This window comes from Manacus candei, unplaced genomic scaffold, assembly GCF_025592945.1.
Source record: "Manacus candei isolate 608988 ecotype Guabito, Panama unplaced genomic scaffold, ASM2559294v1 h1tg000005l, whole genome shotgun sequence".
NCBI lineage: Eukaryota > Metazoa > Chordata > Aves > Passeriformes > Pipridae > Manacus > Manacus candei.
The window spans coordinates 15,591,767-15,606,728 of NW_026138053.1; the positions used below are offsets into that span (position 1 = coordinate 15,591,767).

General features: G+C 40.7%; 1 protein-coding gene across 11 annotated transcripts in view; it reads right to left on the minus strand.

The window, feature by feature from the left end:
• The window catches only part of DPYD (dihydropyrimidine dehydrogenase), a 337,231-nt gene extending 323,445 nt beyond the window's left edge, over positions 1 to 13,786 (minus strand). For 3 of the 11 annotated variants that reach the window (XR_007907124.1, XR_007907125.1, XM_051803349.1), the window contains exon 1: positions 13,612 to 13,724. Coding sequence is in view for 1 of the 11 variants with exons in the window: in XM_051803274.1 (XP_051659234.1) it covers positions 13,612 to 13,650 (39 nt within the window). In the remaining 10 variants the exon portion in view is untranslated. Of the gene's footprint in view, positions 1 to 13,611 lie in introns of all 11 variants that reach the window. The other 8 variants (XM_051803283.1, XM_051803310.1, XM_051803289.1 and 5 more) reach the window with 5 other exon arrangements.
• Between the last annotated feature and the right edge of the window lie 1,176 nt (positions 13,787 to 14,962).

Here is a 14,962-nt window from a genome sequence, read left to right on the forward strand (position 1 = left end):
TGATTCTTAGCTTTATGAATGCTGTTACATTAGAAGCAAGCGCATGCATGGTCTCCACAGTCTGTGAAACCCACTATGCCCAAAGTTACCTTTTTTCATCTTCCTAATAAAAATATATTCCTTCTTTATAAGTCAAAACTTAAAGCTTCAGAAAATATTAGGTTTGTATCACAGGCGTAACAGTAGTTTCTGGTTTCCTCTCTATAAAACTTATCCATGTCTCAACTGCTTGCACATCAAATTGCTCTGTTTACATGAGGAATACATGTGCCATTTGGTAACTGCTCATTCACACAGAGAGTCATTTAACAAAAGGATTACAGCACCAAGGATCGTTATAATATACATACATTTACACCTCACTTCTATTTTTCTACAAGAAGACAAAAAGACTGAAAAAGAAAGCAAGCTCAGTTGCCCTTTGAAAATAAACTTAATGCCAAAACCAAAAATAGGCCACTGTATCCCCATAACTGAACCTCCCAACTGGACCCTCAATTGAGGGTGTTTGCTTAAGGAAAACCCAAACTTGCATTAGAGACATGTCAGCTCATGACAGGTGAACACTCTACTAAATTTTGATCACAAGAGAAAAATTAGCAAAGTTACTACTGCCTAAGTTCAATCATTGGCAAAATCAGCGGAACTAATTTTAGCTAAGCAAAGCAATGTTCTGAGAACTTCGTTAAAAGGTGATTTGCAAAGTCCAATAAATGAACTTGAAATTCAAGGATGAGTGACAATATATATCCAAAAGATCTAGTACATTCAGTGCTTGAAATACATGTGAACATCTGTATTTGTTCCAAGAACATGCCAACTATCTATCAGTACTGACATTCTAAATCTGTTGCAATATGAAGAAGTAAGAAGTAAATTTACCTTTGTGCAACTAGTGTCCAAACTTCTACAAAAATTTCAGTAGCAACTGTTAAATACTTTGGTAAAATACAAAACTGGAAATGGAACTACTGATTTTCTAGTAATTTTCTGTATACATCAGATCATTCTAATCAAAAGGGAAAAAATAATCAGCATCTAGAAGTAAAACAGAAATGTGAAGGACTTGTTAATTTTACACTATAAACAATAATGGTTTGATATGTGAAGTCACATTTTAAAATATAATTAAATGCCTGATAATTGGGGGGGAAAAAAAAAAACAAAAAACCTCACAGCCAATTTTCAAGCAATAAAATTTGACAGCCCATGCAAGTAAGGTAAGAGGAAACTGTTGCCAGTTTCCCCTTTTCCTTTTAAAACATCTTTGTCCTTTTTTGCAGAAGCACACAGTGATGTTAACACCTTTAAGCAAAGAAACGTGATATTCTGTAAATACATGAGGAATCATATGCATTATAGATGACAATGGAACATAAATTGACAACAGGAAATACAAAGGGATTCCTTGGAGTTCTTCACTCTTACAATTTTGATTTTAAAATCTTATTGACATTAAATACTGATGAAAGTGTGGGATGGAGGCAGAGGTGATAATCAGATTAGGCTTCCCAGTCTAAAAACATGCCAGTAAACATTTGGATCCTGATCTATCATACTTTGTCCCATCCTTATACCAGAAAACTTATTTTTAAAATACTTTATAAAGGGTGTTGTATGTAGTAGCATTATTTTCCAACTCTTTTACTTATTAAGCAAAATTGCATCTCTGCTGTGAGTCCTCTAAACAGGCAAGAACTAGTATTTTTATAATTTTTAAAGTTTTCTAAAATTATAGTGAAGTATTTCTCCTATAAAAATACTGTAATGATTCTGAAGCTGTGGATTTCAAGCATGAAAATTAAAGTATTGGACTTTTAAAAAAATAAAATTTCCATCTTGATGACAGGTCAAAGCTGTCTTTCCTAGACTACAATACCACAAAGCTGTCATTCATTTGGGATTGAAATATTAACAAACACTTGTCTCAGATCAACATCCCTTTGTTTGTGGTTTGGTATGAGCAGGAGCACATACTGCAGAGTAACAGAAGTAATGTTATTCAGAAATTATGCAAAGGAAGAGTATCCAGGTAACTTCTATAAGTGCTTTAATTATTTTCCTGCTCTTCAGAGCAGGATGGCTTCAGAAATGTGGATTTAGTCTCGACCTCATAGAATCATAGAATGGTCTGGGTTGGAAGGGACATTAAAGACCATCTTGTTCCAACTCCCTGCCATGGGCAGGGACACCTTCCACTAGACCAGTTGCTCAGAGCCCCATCCAACCTGGTCTTGAACACTTCCAGGGATGGGGCATCCACAACTTCTCTGGGAAACCTGTTCCAGTGCCTCACCACCCTCACAGTACAGAATTTCTTCCTAATATGTGATCTAAACCTACCCTCTTTCACTTTAAAGCAAAACCCCCTTGTCCTACCCCTACATGCCCCTGTAAAAATAAGCCACTCTCCAGCTTTCTTGTAGGCCCCCTTCAAGTACCAGAAAGCTACTTTAAGGTCTTTCCTGAGCCCTCTGCTCTGAACAACCCCAGCTCCCTCAGCCTGACTTCATAGGAAAGGTCCTCCAGCCCTGTTATAATTTTTCTGGCTCTCCCCTGGACTCACTATAACAGGAACACATCCTTTTTATGTTGGGGACCCCAGAGTTGGATGCAGTACTCCAGTGGGGTCTCGCAAGGGCAGAGTAGAGCAGGAGAATCCCCTCCTTTGACCTGCTGGTCACGCTTCTTTGGATGCAGCCCAGGATATGGTTGGCTTTCTGGGCTGCAGGCACACATTGCCAAGTCATGTTGAGCCTCCCACTTGACTTTAGGTCAGTTCTTCTTTTAGCTACTGTTTGCTCCCTTTTCCTGAGCAAAGGCCTACCTTCACAGACAGATGAGTTTTGTAAGCAAGGAGGGTGATTAACATCAGAAGTAAAAGTTATATGCCCAATTAAGCTGCTTCTCACAGCACCCGAGGAAGGGATTCACAGCTGCCAGTATGCCAAGCAGGGCACACTAGCTGAGTGTGACAAAACACCGACCAGATAAGAGGAACACAACCACAACAGTTGTTCTATCTCACCCTCCTGGACTTACACATCAACTGGCAGCCTCTCACAGGATTGCCTCCAGGATAATGGTTCTCAGCCTGAAACTCCCTAAGTTTAAACACTTATCTCCATTCAAATGCATGAGTTCCCCAGCTTCCATTTGAAACAGGGAGAAAGAGGGGGAAGCCATCGCAAGTAATTACAAGAATAAACATTTTGTATAACAGTCTAATTGTTACTGGAGTCACCCTGGAACAAGAATACCTTCATCCCCATGTTCCTGCCTTGCACTGCACAGGATGGATGGCAAACCTGGATGAAATTCTACTGATTAGTTCTTCAGCTAAGATGATAAAAGTGAATCAGAGAACAGACATGATAAAAACACTGCTCCAGCACTAAAAGAGTTTTGACCCAACTCTCAAGCCTGCTTCTGTACTTTTGACGAAGGGCTCATTAATAAGGTGCACAGAGAACATTATGCTGGGAGTTAAAAACTATCTAACTTTGCTTTTGAGCTAAATACTTAGTGTTCCTAAATCAATTCATCTTATCTTCTCACCTGGTGCCAAGATTTAGCAGCATGCAAGCTACTCTGCTTTACTTAAGAAGCAGTTCTTGTTCTGCGGTCTTCTGGAAACTCTTTCTTATCATATCCTATCCTAACTAAAGAGAACTGGCCCTTCAGCAGTCAATAGTATTTGTTACTGCTGACATTTTAGTCCGACTGTAGATATTTTGAGAAGAGACAATATTTTTATTTTTTTCTGTTCTGTATTCATTTCATTTCTCCATTTTATCACCAGCATCCTAGAACAGCTTCTGTTGTGGTTATCTTGTTTGCTTTTTTTTTTCCGTCACAATTCTTTTGTCACTTTCTCACTTCCATCTGTTTTGAAAAGCTATGTTTGAGTTAACTAAAATCTTCTAAATTTTGCATTTTCAATTGGAGCTGAAAAAAGGGCAATATCAGACAGTTTTAAAATGGAAGCAGAATAATTCTGGGAACCACCTGTCTTCTCCCATCTCGTGTTCCTGTTATCAGCACGCACACACATCCACACATTCGAGTGTGTGTGTGAATTTGCACAAGACTGCTTTGTTCCTCTGATTCTGAAGACTGTCAAGATTAGTAGGGCCGTGTACCTCTAGGACTGATGAACAGACTTGTTAAGGTTAAAATCAGCTCTCGTATTTACCTGTAATTATATTCCAAAATATTACACTACACGTGGTATTTTGAGCACACATCCTCACACCAATTATGGATTACAGTCCTAAGAGTTAGTATATAGACCTAACTAGACACACTAAGAAGGACAGCAGGCTTTAATTTCATCAATACTAAACCAAAGGCAAATCTGGTACTCATTCCAATTTTTTCCCTGAGCAGTAAATCACTGACTACTTCTTCAATACTGATTTAATTTAGAATTAAGAGTTTTCCTTAATGTGAAGGCTACACCCTATCTCACAAACCTCATTTTTAACCTTAACATGTGACACAATATGAAAACTGCTGACACAAGTAATTGACTGCTTTATTATAAATAGAATATTTAAAGTTATTTTTAAATGCCTCATAAATCCATATTAAGTCTACTTTATTGATTTCAGAAAAGTTCATTTTATTTCCATAGCGATATTGCATTATCTGAGTACTTAAAAAAAAAAAAACAAAACATTTTTCTTGGTTTTAACTGTCATTGAAATATCCTTCATTTCAAAGATATCAAGAAATTATCACTATTCACTTTCAATACAAAGCCTCTTACATTTCAGCTGTCATTTTCAAAAAATCATACTGAAAATAGTGTTTCTAAGCAGAGTTCAGTTGCAGTGTAATAAGTAATAATTTCATCAATTAGCAGTATTCAGCATCCACTGAGAGTTCTCTCACTATTATTTTATTCATAGAGTTCTTTGTGGAAGTAGCATACTAAAAAGATCCATTTATCCTTCAAGGTTTTTCATAAATGTGTCATACATCTTAGAAAACAATTGGTTATTATTCTCGCTCAATCTAAATAACTATAATAACTTCCAGGTGTAAAACCTCTCTTTATACTTTCAATCTTCTTTACTCACATTATGGGTCTACGTTCTTAATAACCTATTCTAACACTTCTACCTACATTCACAAATGAATTCTGGAGTTTTGCATGCATGCTAGACATGCCTGGATGGAAGACTAGTCAGCTTATTGTTAAGAGCAGAATAGAGTTGGGTTTCACAGAATGCCCTTCACAATCAAGGCAAAACCAAGCATTTTATAATGAGCAAGATGCTAGTATAGATGTTAACAGCGCAATGGCTGTACAGGAAAATGCTGTGATTATTAAACTCGGCAATAGCTTGCTTTGCATATTTTATTCCTCCTTCCCTCTAGATCCCTGCACATATTTATCAGCACTTTTCTCCTCACCTAGAAGCACACGTCCTGCCTTCTGTCCTTTCATCTCAAGACTGCAAAGGGCTCCCTTCAAAGCGCAACATTATTATTCCTTAATCAACTGACAGGTATGCGATTGGGCAGTAAAAGGTCCTCTCTCAAGACTGGGTAGGCAGCTCCATGCAGACTGTACAGCACAACAAAACAACCCCATCTCAGGAAACAGTAGCCCAATTTTCAGTGATGCATCTCCTACACAGCAGCCTGCTCCATTCTCTCCACATTGGTCAAATGTTGCATTGACTGAAGAAATTCTGGCCAGGACAGCTCATTCCAACAGAAGTTTCAGTTTAAATAAGGCCTCTCAGAGCACAGTTAACAAAATCACAACAAAGAACCAAGGCAATTGTGCAGCAATATATTAATAAATAAACTAAGTACCACAACAACCTATCTGAAAATGGCACAGAGTCTAATCTCCATAATGAGCATAAACCTAATGATATTGCATGTATGACTAATATTTGAAAGAAGAGCATCCTTAGGAAGAACATATTAACTAACATCAAACTTTCAAAGCAGCTTTCACTTTTTCCACCTCATTTCTACAGTCTCAAAGTGGTGTGTACAGGTATATCTATTAAAAAAACCACACACACCAACAAGACATGTGAATTAGACAGTTTGGCTGCCTGGACACTTCTCTCCTTAATTACATATATAATTGTTTTTGAACCCGAAATTAAAATGTCAGAATGCACCATGATTGCCTTTAACTGATGACTAACATCCATCCCATCTAAATGGAAATATTTAGATTCATCGCCTAGATACCTTTTTAATTTGCTTCCAAATAGAGTCACAGGCAAGCATGTCTGCCTTCTCCCATTTGCACTGTTGGTGTCAAGTTGAACTGGAAAGGCCAACCATTTCAATGAACTAAAATAACGTAATTTTAAGGTCAAGTCACTTGTAACACTTCAGGCAGCAAATGTCATACTCAAAATAAAACTGAACCTCAGCTTAAGCAGAGACAAAAGGTTTGGCATTTCAAGGACTTCATTGTGTTTATCACCTTAAATTTGCAAATAAAATATGGACATCACATATATTAATATTTATCATACTAATAATGTTTTCTGAAGCAATACATATAAATAGTAGAAGAATTATTAAAACAAAAATACTTTTATAGGTGGGCTTACTCTATTTCAAATGGTGAAGTCCCTGCAAGACCTAAAAACACTAAAAATTCCTCATTGGCTTAGGGAGGCATCTATGACCACGGTAAAAACCCAGATGTTTCATAGGAAGATATCAGCATTTTGACAGAGGAACGAAGTGAAATTACCAAACTCAGTCAGCAGCAAAGGAAAACAAAGCTGTTGAAAAATAAGGTTATTTCATTTGTACTTTACGATTTGGATAATATTAAGAAAAAACTCCTTTACATATCTTGATCTAAATAGTCCCCAAATGTACTTGCTTTAGTATTTCCTCCTCACTGTGTCTTCTAATTTTCATTGTTACTCTTGGTTTTTTTCTAATCGTATTTTAAAAAGTTTGCCCACTTGAATCCCATGTTCTTTGTCATATGCAACAACAAAAAAAATTGGGTATTTTGTCACGGTTGTAAGAGTTTATGAGCAGAAAAAAGTCAAACTTAAACCAAAACCCTGCCTGAATCACCTATTATTTCATAAAAGAATACACCTGGCCAATTTAAAGGCAAAATGTTCTTATTTTTAAGAAACATTATTATGAGAAGAAAACCAGATAATTTAGTTAAATTCTTCCACTTACTTCTTTAGCTGCCTTCTTCCCCAATCACAATTTGACCTGGATATATCTGACTTTTTTCAAAATTTACATTTTGAATTATGGCCTTGCATTTGAACTGCATACAGATCGAGAGGACAAAATGCCCCCCAAGATCTGTGTAGCCAATCTCTGTTAGCACATTTCACAAACTGATGCTCTGTACATGTAAAGTTGCCAGAGATTTATGCTGTGCTGATCTGCAAGAATTCTGCCCTTTGTAAAAAATGACAGCAAATGAAAATGAAAAGACTTTGAAAAACATGCCCACACAAACACCACCCTCTGAGCTTCTGATAAGGCATTTATGGCCAAGGGTTTCCTAATCCCAAATGTTTGATTTCTTTGCCAAATCACATACTTGCCGAAGTCTTATATAAAGGCACAAATCCTGCTCTTCTCAAAGGCAACAGCACAGGGCAGGGAGCAGAGTGTGTAACACTGTACTGATGAAATAAAAAAGGAATAGAAATCATATGCTAATAAGAGGAGGGAGGTTGCCAGGCAACGAGGGAGGGAGAGAAAGCAGTTTTTGATTTGAACTCTGTGCTGTCAAAGGGTTAGCATAGCCAGAACAAACAGGACATATTCAATCCAGCTTGTCTGCAGCCACCAGGAATTTCAGCTTTTCTCAATATTTTAAATAGAAGTGTGTTCCGAATTCAGTGCCAGTTACATTTGTATTCCCTGGGTCATTTTACTGACACTGACAAAATGGTATAGGATAGGATGAAAAGTGCAATTTTTAAAAGTGTTAATTTTAAAAGCAGCAGCTTGTGTCTTTGGGTAGCACAAACTGCACCATGCATGCACGCTGGCTGGTAGGTTGGAGAGAGCTAAGCAATCTTGTGTCCAAGTAAACTGCAGTCCATCAGATACAGCCACATCTCTCTGGGATGCACAATGAAAATTGTGCAAATTCTGCCCTGTTGCTAAAACTGCCCCCCTTCAAATGCATCTCAAATGACTGCCCTGCACCATTGCACTTGTCATAGCTGAAGGGCAAAATCCTGCCTTATGGATCTCAGCTTCCTATATAGACATGTAGTATTACTTTCTTAGATGTAACACTAAGCAGAGGAAAGAATAAAATTCAAGATTGGTCTACAACATAAAATCATCACGAAATCCATTTCTGTAAAAGGAAAATGAATTTCAGTTCCTTCTCATTTTCAGAGTTGCTCACTGCAGCGACTACTCATAAGTCCCAGCCATGAGAAGAGGTGGGAATAGCAGTTCTTATTTGAAAGATCTTCTTAGAAAAAGAGTAGAATGTTAAGAATGTGGAAAAAGTTGGAAGTTGAACTCATAAGTAACATTGAAACTCAAAGGTTGAAGGAAAATGAAAAGCACGAGTCAATTTTTTTTTCCAACACAATTATTTTGGAGGACTTGACTGAATTTCAGCACTACAACCTTGCAAACTATCAGCAGTGGAGGCAAGACCATACATAACTCCTTGAGCATCAACAGCATAAAACATAAAAAGATAAAATGTTTCATACAGAAGACTTTCCTTCCTACTTGCCACATCAAATTTTAACCTGATGAATAAATCATATTGTTCAATCCTGTAAGACAGACATGGTAATTGTGGTCCATAATCTTCCATGAGGTCTTAGCAATCATGCTGTAATTGCTGTTCCACTCAGCTAAGGGTTTACTATAATAAAACCTCTAAAACAATGAAAAGGCTTGAGAAATTCATTAAACAAAAACAGCTAAACAGGAAGCTTTGTTTCCTCACTGATTGTTTGTTAAATGACCCTAGGAAGACACAGCCATCACTCTGGAACAGCCATCTGATCATCTCAACAAGCTATAAAGCAATAGCATAAAAGCATTCTACATACTAAAGCTTCATTATGGAACTTCAAACAACTAACAGGTATCTACAACAGAGAGAAACACTGTAATAATTGGGGCTTTTAAAAATAAAAGTTTAGCCTAGATCAAATGAAGCTGCTTCAGCTATTTATTCACATAACTTTTGCCTGACAGTTTTGTGAGCCATGCTGACTAGTAGAATTACCTGCTATCTTGCTGAAGGTTTCCTGTGTTTTAACAGTACTTTTTATTTTTCAATCCCCTCCCTGCATCCCCCTTTGAGCAAAACAAGCTTAGCTCTCCAACACACCTCTCTACCTGCAGTCTTTCACTGTTTTCATCCATTTGATGAGAATATGAAGGATTAACGTTGCCAAATCAAGTACTTGGAAATTAACGAATGGAAAAACTGTGAAGCGTTGAGTAGAATCTTGAACGACATTATTGAGTATTGGTCTCTGTGTGCTGTGTTTTCCTGACTGCATTCTAGTTTTCTCTACAGTCTCTCTAGTCATCTCATTCGGTGATGTTTGGGTGGTGAACACTTTATAACTCTTTGCCATCCAGACTACAGCTAGTGAGAGTAGGTCTCCCAGCCTTCATTGGTAAGGGCTTCTTCCCAGCAGAGCAGAGATGCTTTGCCACACTGTCACAAACCTGAAACGTTGACAGTAAATTAAAACCCATCCCCCAACATAACTTAGTGTAAAAAACGGTGTTATCATTCTTACAGGAGGTGGAGAGTATGTTGGCACTTCACAGATCTCACCTTCCTTCTGAATCATCTGTTGCATATGTTTAAAAGGGAGTTGGGTGTTGATGGGTAATTCCCTGTTGGACCAGCAGCTGGGTACCTAGAATGCTGTCACAGCTGTTTCCACCCCAGCACTGATGTCAGAAGTGAGAATAAAGTGAAAGGTGTGAAGGGCTAGAGCCAAGTTCTGAAATTGCAATCTGGGAATTGCCTGAGTATTATCAGGGTAAATTTGTGTCACTTTCACCTATAATACAATGAACACTGTCACTATAAACTGTGTCAACCTTTCTTTTCATTTAGCTTCAGACAGTATAGATGGCTCTTAAATCACATATTTTTATTGTAGAAGTTATAAAATTCATCCCAAGCATCTTTGTTTGGTGTTACTTTAGAAATCTAACATTTGCTGTGCTTTTTGTTCACTGTGCTCTTATTTCTGTGGTGGTGTAATCCATAGGTATAAATAAATTGCTATTGCCTATTGTGAACAAAAGCTTTACAAACAACATTAACTTCAGGGTGCAAAGGAATGTTTCTTAAGGACCAGACTGCGCCCACTGGGTCCTTAGTGAGGACACAGGTGGCTCCAGGAGTTCCTCAGTGCCTAGTGGAATGCGGAACGAGGTTATAGGCTATTTGAGCAGCTCACTAAGGGTACAGACAGCACACCTGAACTCAAAGGACTCACCTGGTTTCAGGATCAGTTAGGGAAACAGAAGTTCTTGTGTTTCCTGCTGCATGTAAAGGCCACTAGGGAAGTGCTCATAAGCTTCAAGGAAGCCTTATTGTACAACCTGCAGTTTCTATACTGTTTGAAGTAGCAGGTTTGATAGAAGTGATGGTTCTTCATTCCCTGGAATATATACTTAGCAGGTGCTACACATCATGGACTATGACAGCAAGGTTAGCAAGTTTCACTTGTCAAGTTTATTCTTCTCCCAATTCTTCCCAATTGAAGATTGCAATAGATATAATTACATACGGCTTATACACAATGATAGGAAGGAATCAGGTAAAAACAAAAGGAAAGGTGAAAAAAGAAAGACTTTCTTTCCCAAAGTATCACTGCGAAGTTTACATGAAGTCTGTAAACATTCTCTGGATCTTGCATGTACATTTCACATAGTTTCACATTACAAGTTAGAAAGGGACTGCTTTCCTCAAAATGTAGATTTCAAAAATTCTTACAAAGATTTAGAGAGGTAATAAATAAAAATCCAAGGCAAGTCCTTGTACCATAAATACAAGGTAGGTACCTTCACATGTAGCTATTTTTGAACAGGCTTTCTTTCCTTTTGCTTAGAGTATCTGCATCCAAGGAATATTAACAGCACATTTTGACTGTATTTGAAAAAAGGCAGTGTTTGGAGTTTGTGGGGTTGGCAGTAGTTGAGGGGAGGTGGAGTTGGTGTTTTGTTTCGGTATTTTGGGAGCTATTTTTGTGGCAGTTGTAGTGTTTAAAAAAATAAATAAATGGAGACCACCATATACTTAAATCACACCCCACCTAGTCTCCCACAATATGGAAAGCAGACTTTCAGAACACGATTATCTATATAATTCCTTTATCTTCTTTAGTTAGGCTGAAGCTTCTGGTGAAGCTGAACAAGGGGGACAAGATTCCTTGGAGATAGCTTCCTGGAATTTTTCTTTTGTAAAATAACTTGGAGAACTGGCTGTGATTTTAGCTACTTCTAGCACAGATTCTCAGCTCCTCTTTAATTAATGACATGTTTTTTTATTCAGCCTTAACTATTTATATAAATTATCAAGTAATACCTGGACTTCGAAGATCATATTTAATATTTTAATTATATGAACTTGAATTTGAGACACTAACCACTGAGATAAGTTTCATTAAATCATTTGTTCAGTTTTTATATTGTAGCCAAGAAATTGACCAAAACATTCAAGTTGTGCTGCCAGTGCTCATGTTGATAGACCGCTCCCCTCAACAAACAAATTACTGAGAATATTTACCTACAATGACAGACTTAGTTAACACACACTGTCCCTACTTCAAAGATAAAAATAAAATACATTTTATTGAAAATACTTCCCCCTCTCCCCAAAAGAAAAAAAAAAAAGTTCTATGCAGGGGAAAAAGAAAAAAACAAACAACACCACGGAGGGTTACGATTAGATTATCAGCAACTACTGATATATTCATCTGAGAGACAAATCATACAATGACTAAATTTATTCGAACAGATGGGGAAAGGACAATACGTTTGGTAAGAAGTAGACTGCCTTGATTTCCTTGCTAGTTCAAATGACTGCTGAAAACAAAAACACAGTAAGATGCTGACCAAAGTTTCTATTTGCAACTTCAGAGTAAAGCAAATGCTAGCCTTTTCAAAATCCATCAGTCTTCTAAATCATGTAGTACTGCATACTATTATCAATACACAGTCCTATCATAATATTGTTCTTTGAATCTGAGTCATATATCTAGAAATGCAAAACAATTTAACCCTAGAAATATTTTGCATTAAGAAATTTGAGGAAAATACTCAAAACCTGTACAACTAAAAATCAATCCTTTGTCATAAAAAAATTATCTTCAACCCTTGAAAAATCCCAGATTGGCTGCTCTGAAAACACTGAGCTGGTAAAAGACAGTACTGATTTCATACCACAATGCCTCCCTAACTACCAGGAAGACTTCTAAGATAGTTCATTCTTCCTGCTCATTCCACTTCTGGACATGAGTCATGGTTTGAGCAGCCACTCAGTTAGGAAATGGACTAGGCACAAAAACTCAATATGAGAACTGATGATAAAATTCAGTCACAACTGACCTAGAGGTATGTTCAAGCTGCTGCTGTGCACATTCAGGTATTATGACTCGGCCCTCAGTGAGCTGAAACAGCCCACCCTAGACTTAGTACCTCACATTTCAAGGTAAGGTACAAAAAGTTGTGTCAGGCAAGAACAAGACGATTAACTGCAAGTTGGTTTATTCCAGACTCTTCATAAAGAGCTGAAGTTTACAGCCACACGCAAGATCCTGTGAAGGGTGGGAAAAAGCTACCTTGAAGCCCAACCATACAACCTGGCTAACATGGGCAGGAGTTCACCACATATTCCACTGCACCAGCAGTGGTCAGTCCACCTCGCACCAGGGCAGGCCCCGAACCTACTTCCAAGATCCCAGCCAGACCTGAAGCAAGGAATGTCATACAAAAACATTAAGTGCCACAGGTGCAGCTAGCCACTTGAACCTGCCATCCTGCTCAGCCTTCCATGCAACTGCTTTATTCCACGGAGACTGGGTGCAGCCCGTGCGCTCAGCTTGGCCCGTGGTGGGACAGCAAAGAGCTGCGGTCCTGCACATCTCCACCAGCCCACAGGCAGCTGCAGGACAGAGAACACCAGCCTGGCAGCCTGAGGCCGCCAAGGGCTCACCAGGTCACGGCCCCCGAGCAGCGCCGCCCCGCAGGAACCTTGCCAGAACCGGGAGACCGACCGACCGGGGAGACGGGGCTCGGCCAGACCCTGCCCTCGACTTCTCCGTAGAGTGAGAGGAGCGGAGCGGAGAGGAGAGGGGAGGCGCCGGGTGCCACCCCCGCACACCCCTCGGCCGGGCGACTGCCGCGCTGCCCGGGGCGAGGAGGCACACGGGTACAGCCGGAGCGCTGCGCCCGGCGCTGCCCCGGCGGCCGTCCCGGCAAGGGCAGCGGCTTCCCGGGCGGCAGGCCAGCCCCGGGGCCCCCAGCGCCGCCAAACTTTGCCGGGCGCTCCCGGCCCGGGCGCCGCCGCCGGGCAGAGCCCCCTCCCCGCTAGCGACAGCCGCACGTCCCGGCAGGGCGAGTGGGTACCTCAATGTCCACCGGGTCCCGGCTCAGCACACGAGCCATGGTGTCCGCACCGCCACCGCCTTCCCCCGGCTCCCCGCAGTCCCGGAGCGGAACGGAGCGGAGCTCGGGAGGAGGCGGAGCCGGCAGCCCGGGCAGCAACGCCCAGGTGGGCGGGCGCGCCCCGCGCCGGGCCGGGGCCGCCCCGCGGGGCAGAACCGCCCGGGGGCAGGGCACAGGTGTGCCGCGGGACCGGCACCGCCCGCGGGGGGACAGCGGGCACCGAGGGCAGGGAAGTCCTGTACGGGGGGCTCGGCACACACTGCCCCGCCGGGAAAGGGCCGGCGTCCGCGCCTCTCCCCGGAGTCCGTGTGCCTCTCCCCATCACGGACCACGTGCGCACCCGGTCTCCTGCACCTCCTGGAAGGGAAACTGCGCGGAGAGGGCCAAAGATCACACTGGGTGTTTATCGTGACAATCCCACAGGAGCAGCCTGCACGCTACGAGTGCTGCACCTGGGGCCACGGCCCCTCTCCTGCCCAAAGAGGGGTGGACCCTTCCCAGGGTTACACTTATACACTCTCCCAGCCCAACTGGCCTAGGCTGTCCCCGAACCTTCACTCTTGTCCCGACAGAGACAGCGAGCCTTCCCACCTGCTCAGGAGGCGCCCCTCCCAGAAGCCATCCTGCTGCGGGAAGTACCAGGAAAGCCAACAGGCCCAGTCACTGCCTTTGTGAGCTCTTCAGCGTCTTTCCTCCCAAACACTGCGATTGTTTGATACCAGAAACACAATATTTATGGTATCACTAAAATAAATATTCCCACTGCAACAAACGTACAAAGAAGTTCTACCTTCCCTGCTACCTTAAAAAAAACAAAACCAGTAAAAGCAAGTATTTTCCGTGGGCTGGAGGGGGGGGGGGGGGGGAAATGACAAAACAACCTAACACAAACCACCACAACAAAAAAATAGTAAGCAAACCAAAAAGCACCAAACAAGCCAAACACTGTAACATCAGTTTCTAGACAGCACTTTCAAGTAGCCACACCTATGATTCTCCCAAATACAACAGTTTTTATCACCATTTCACAAGAACAGAGTTTAAGACTAATCTTTAATTTTCCAACATATATGCCAGACAACTTCTTGGGTTCTTTCTCCCTTTCTCAAAACATACCCCAGATCTGCTCTTCAACATTCTCTTTATAGCACTCATTTTATCCAGTTAGCTTTCATTCTCCCTTCTTTATTACAGCATTAAAAAAAAATAGAAAGAGGATTAAAAAAGGGCTGCCTACTCCTATTTGCTTTACAAAAAGCCTGGAAAAAGTGCATGTAGCTTCTGGACACTGATGACCCTTTGGGTGCAGGAG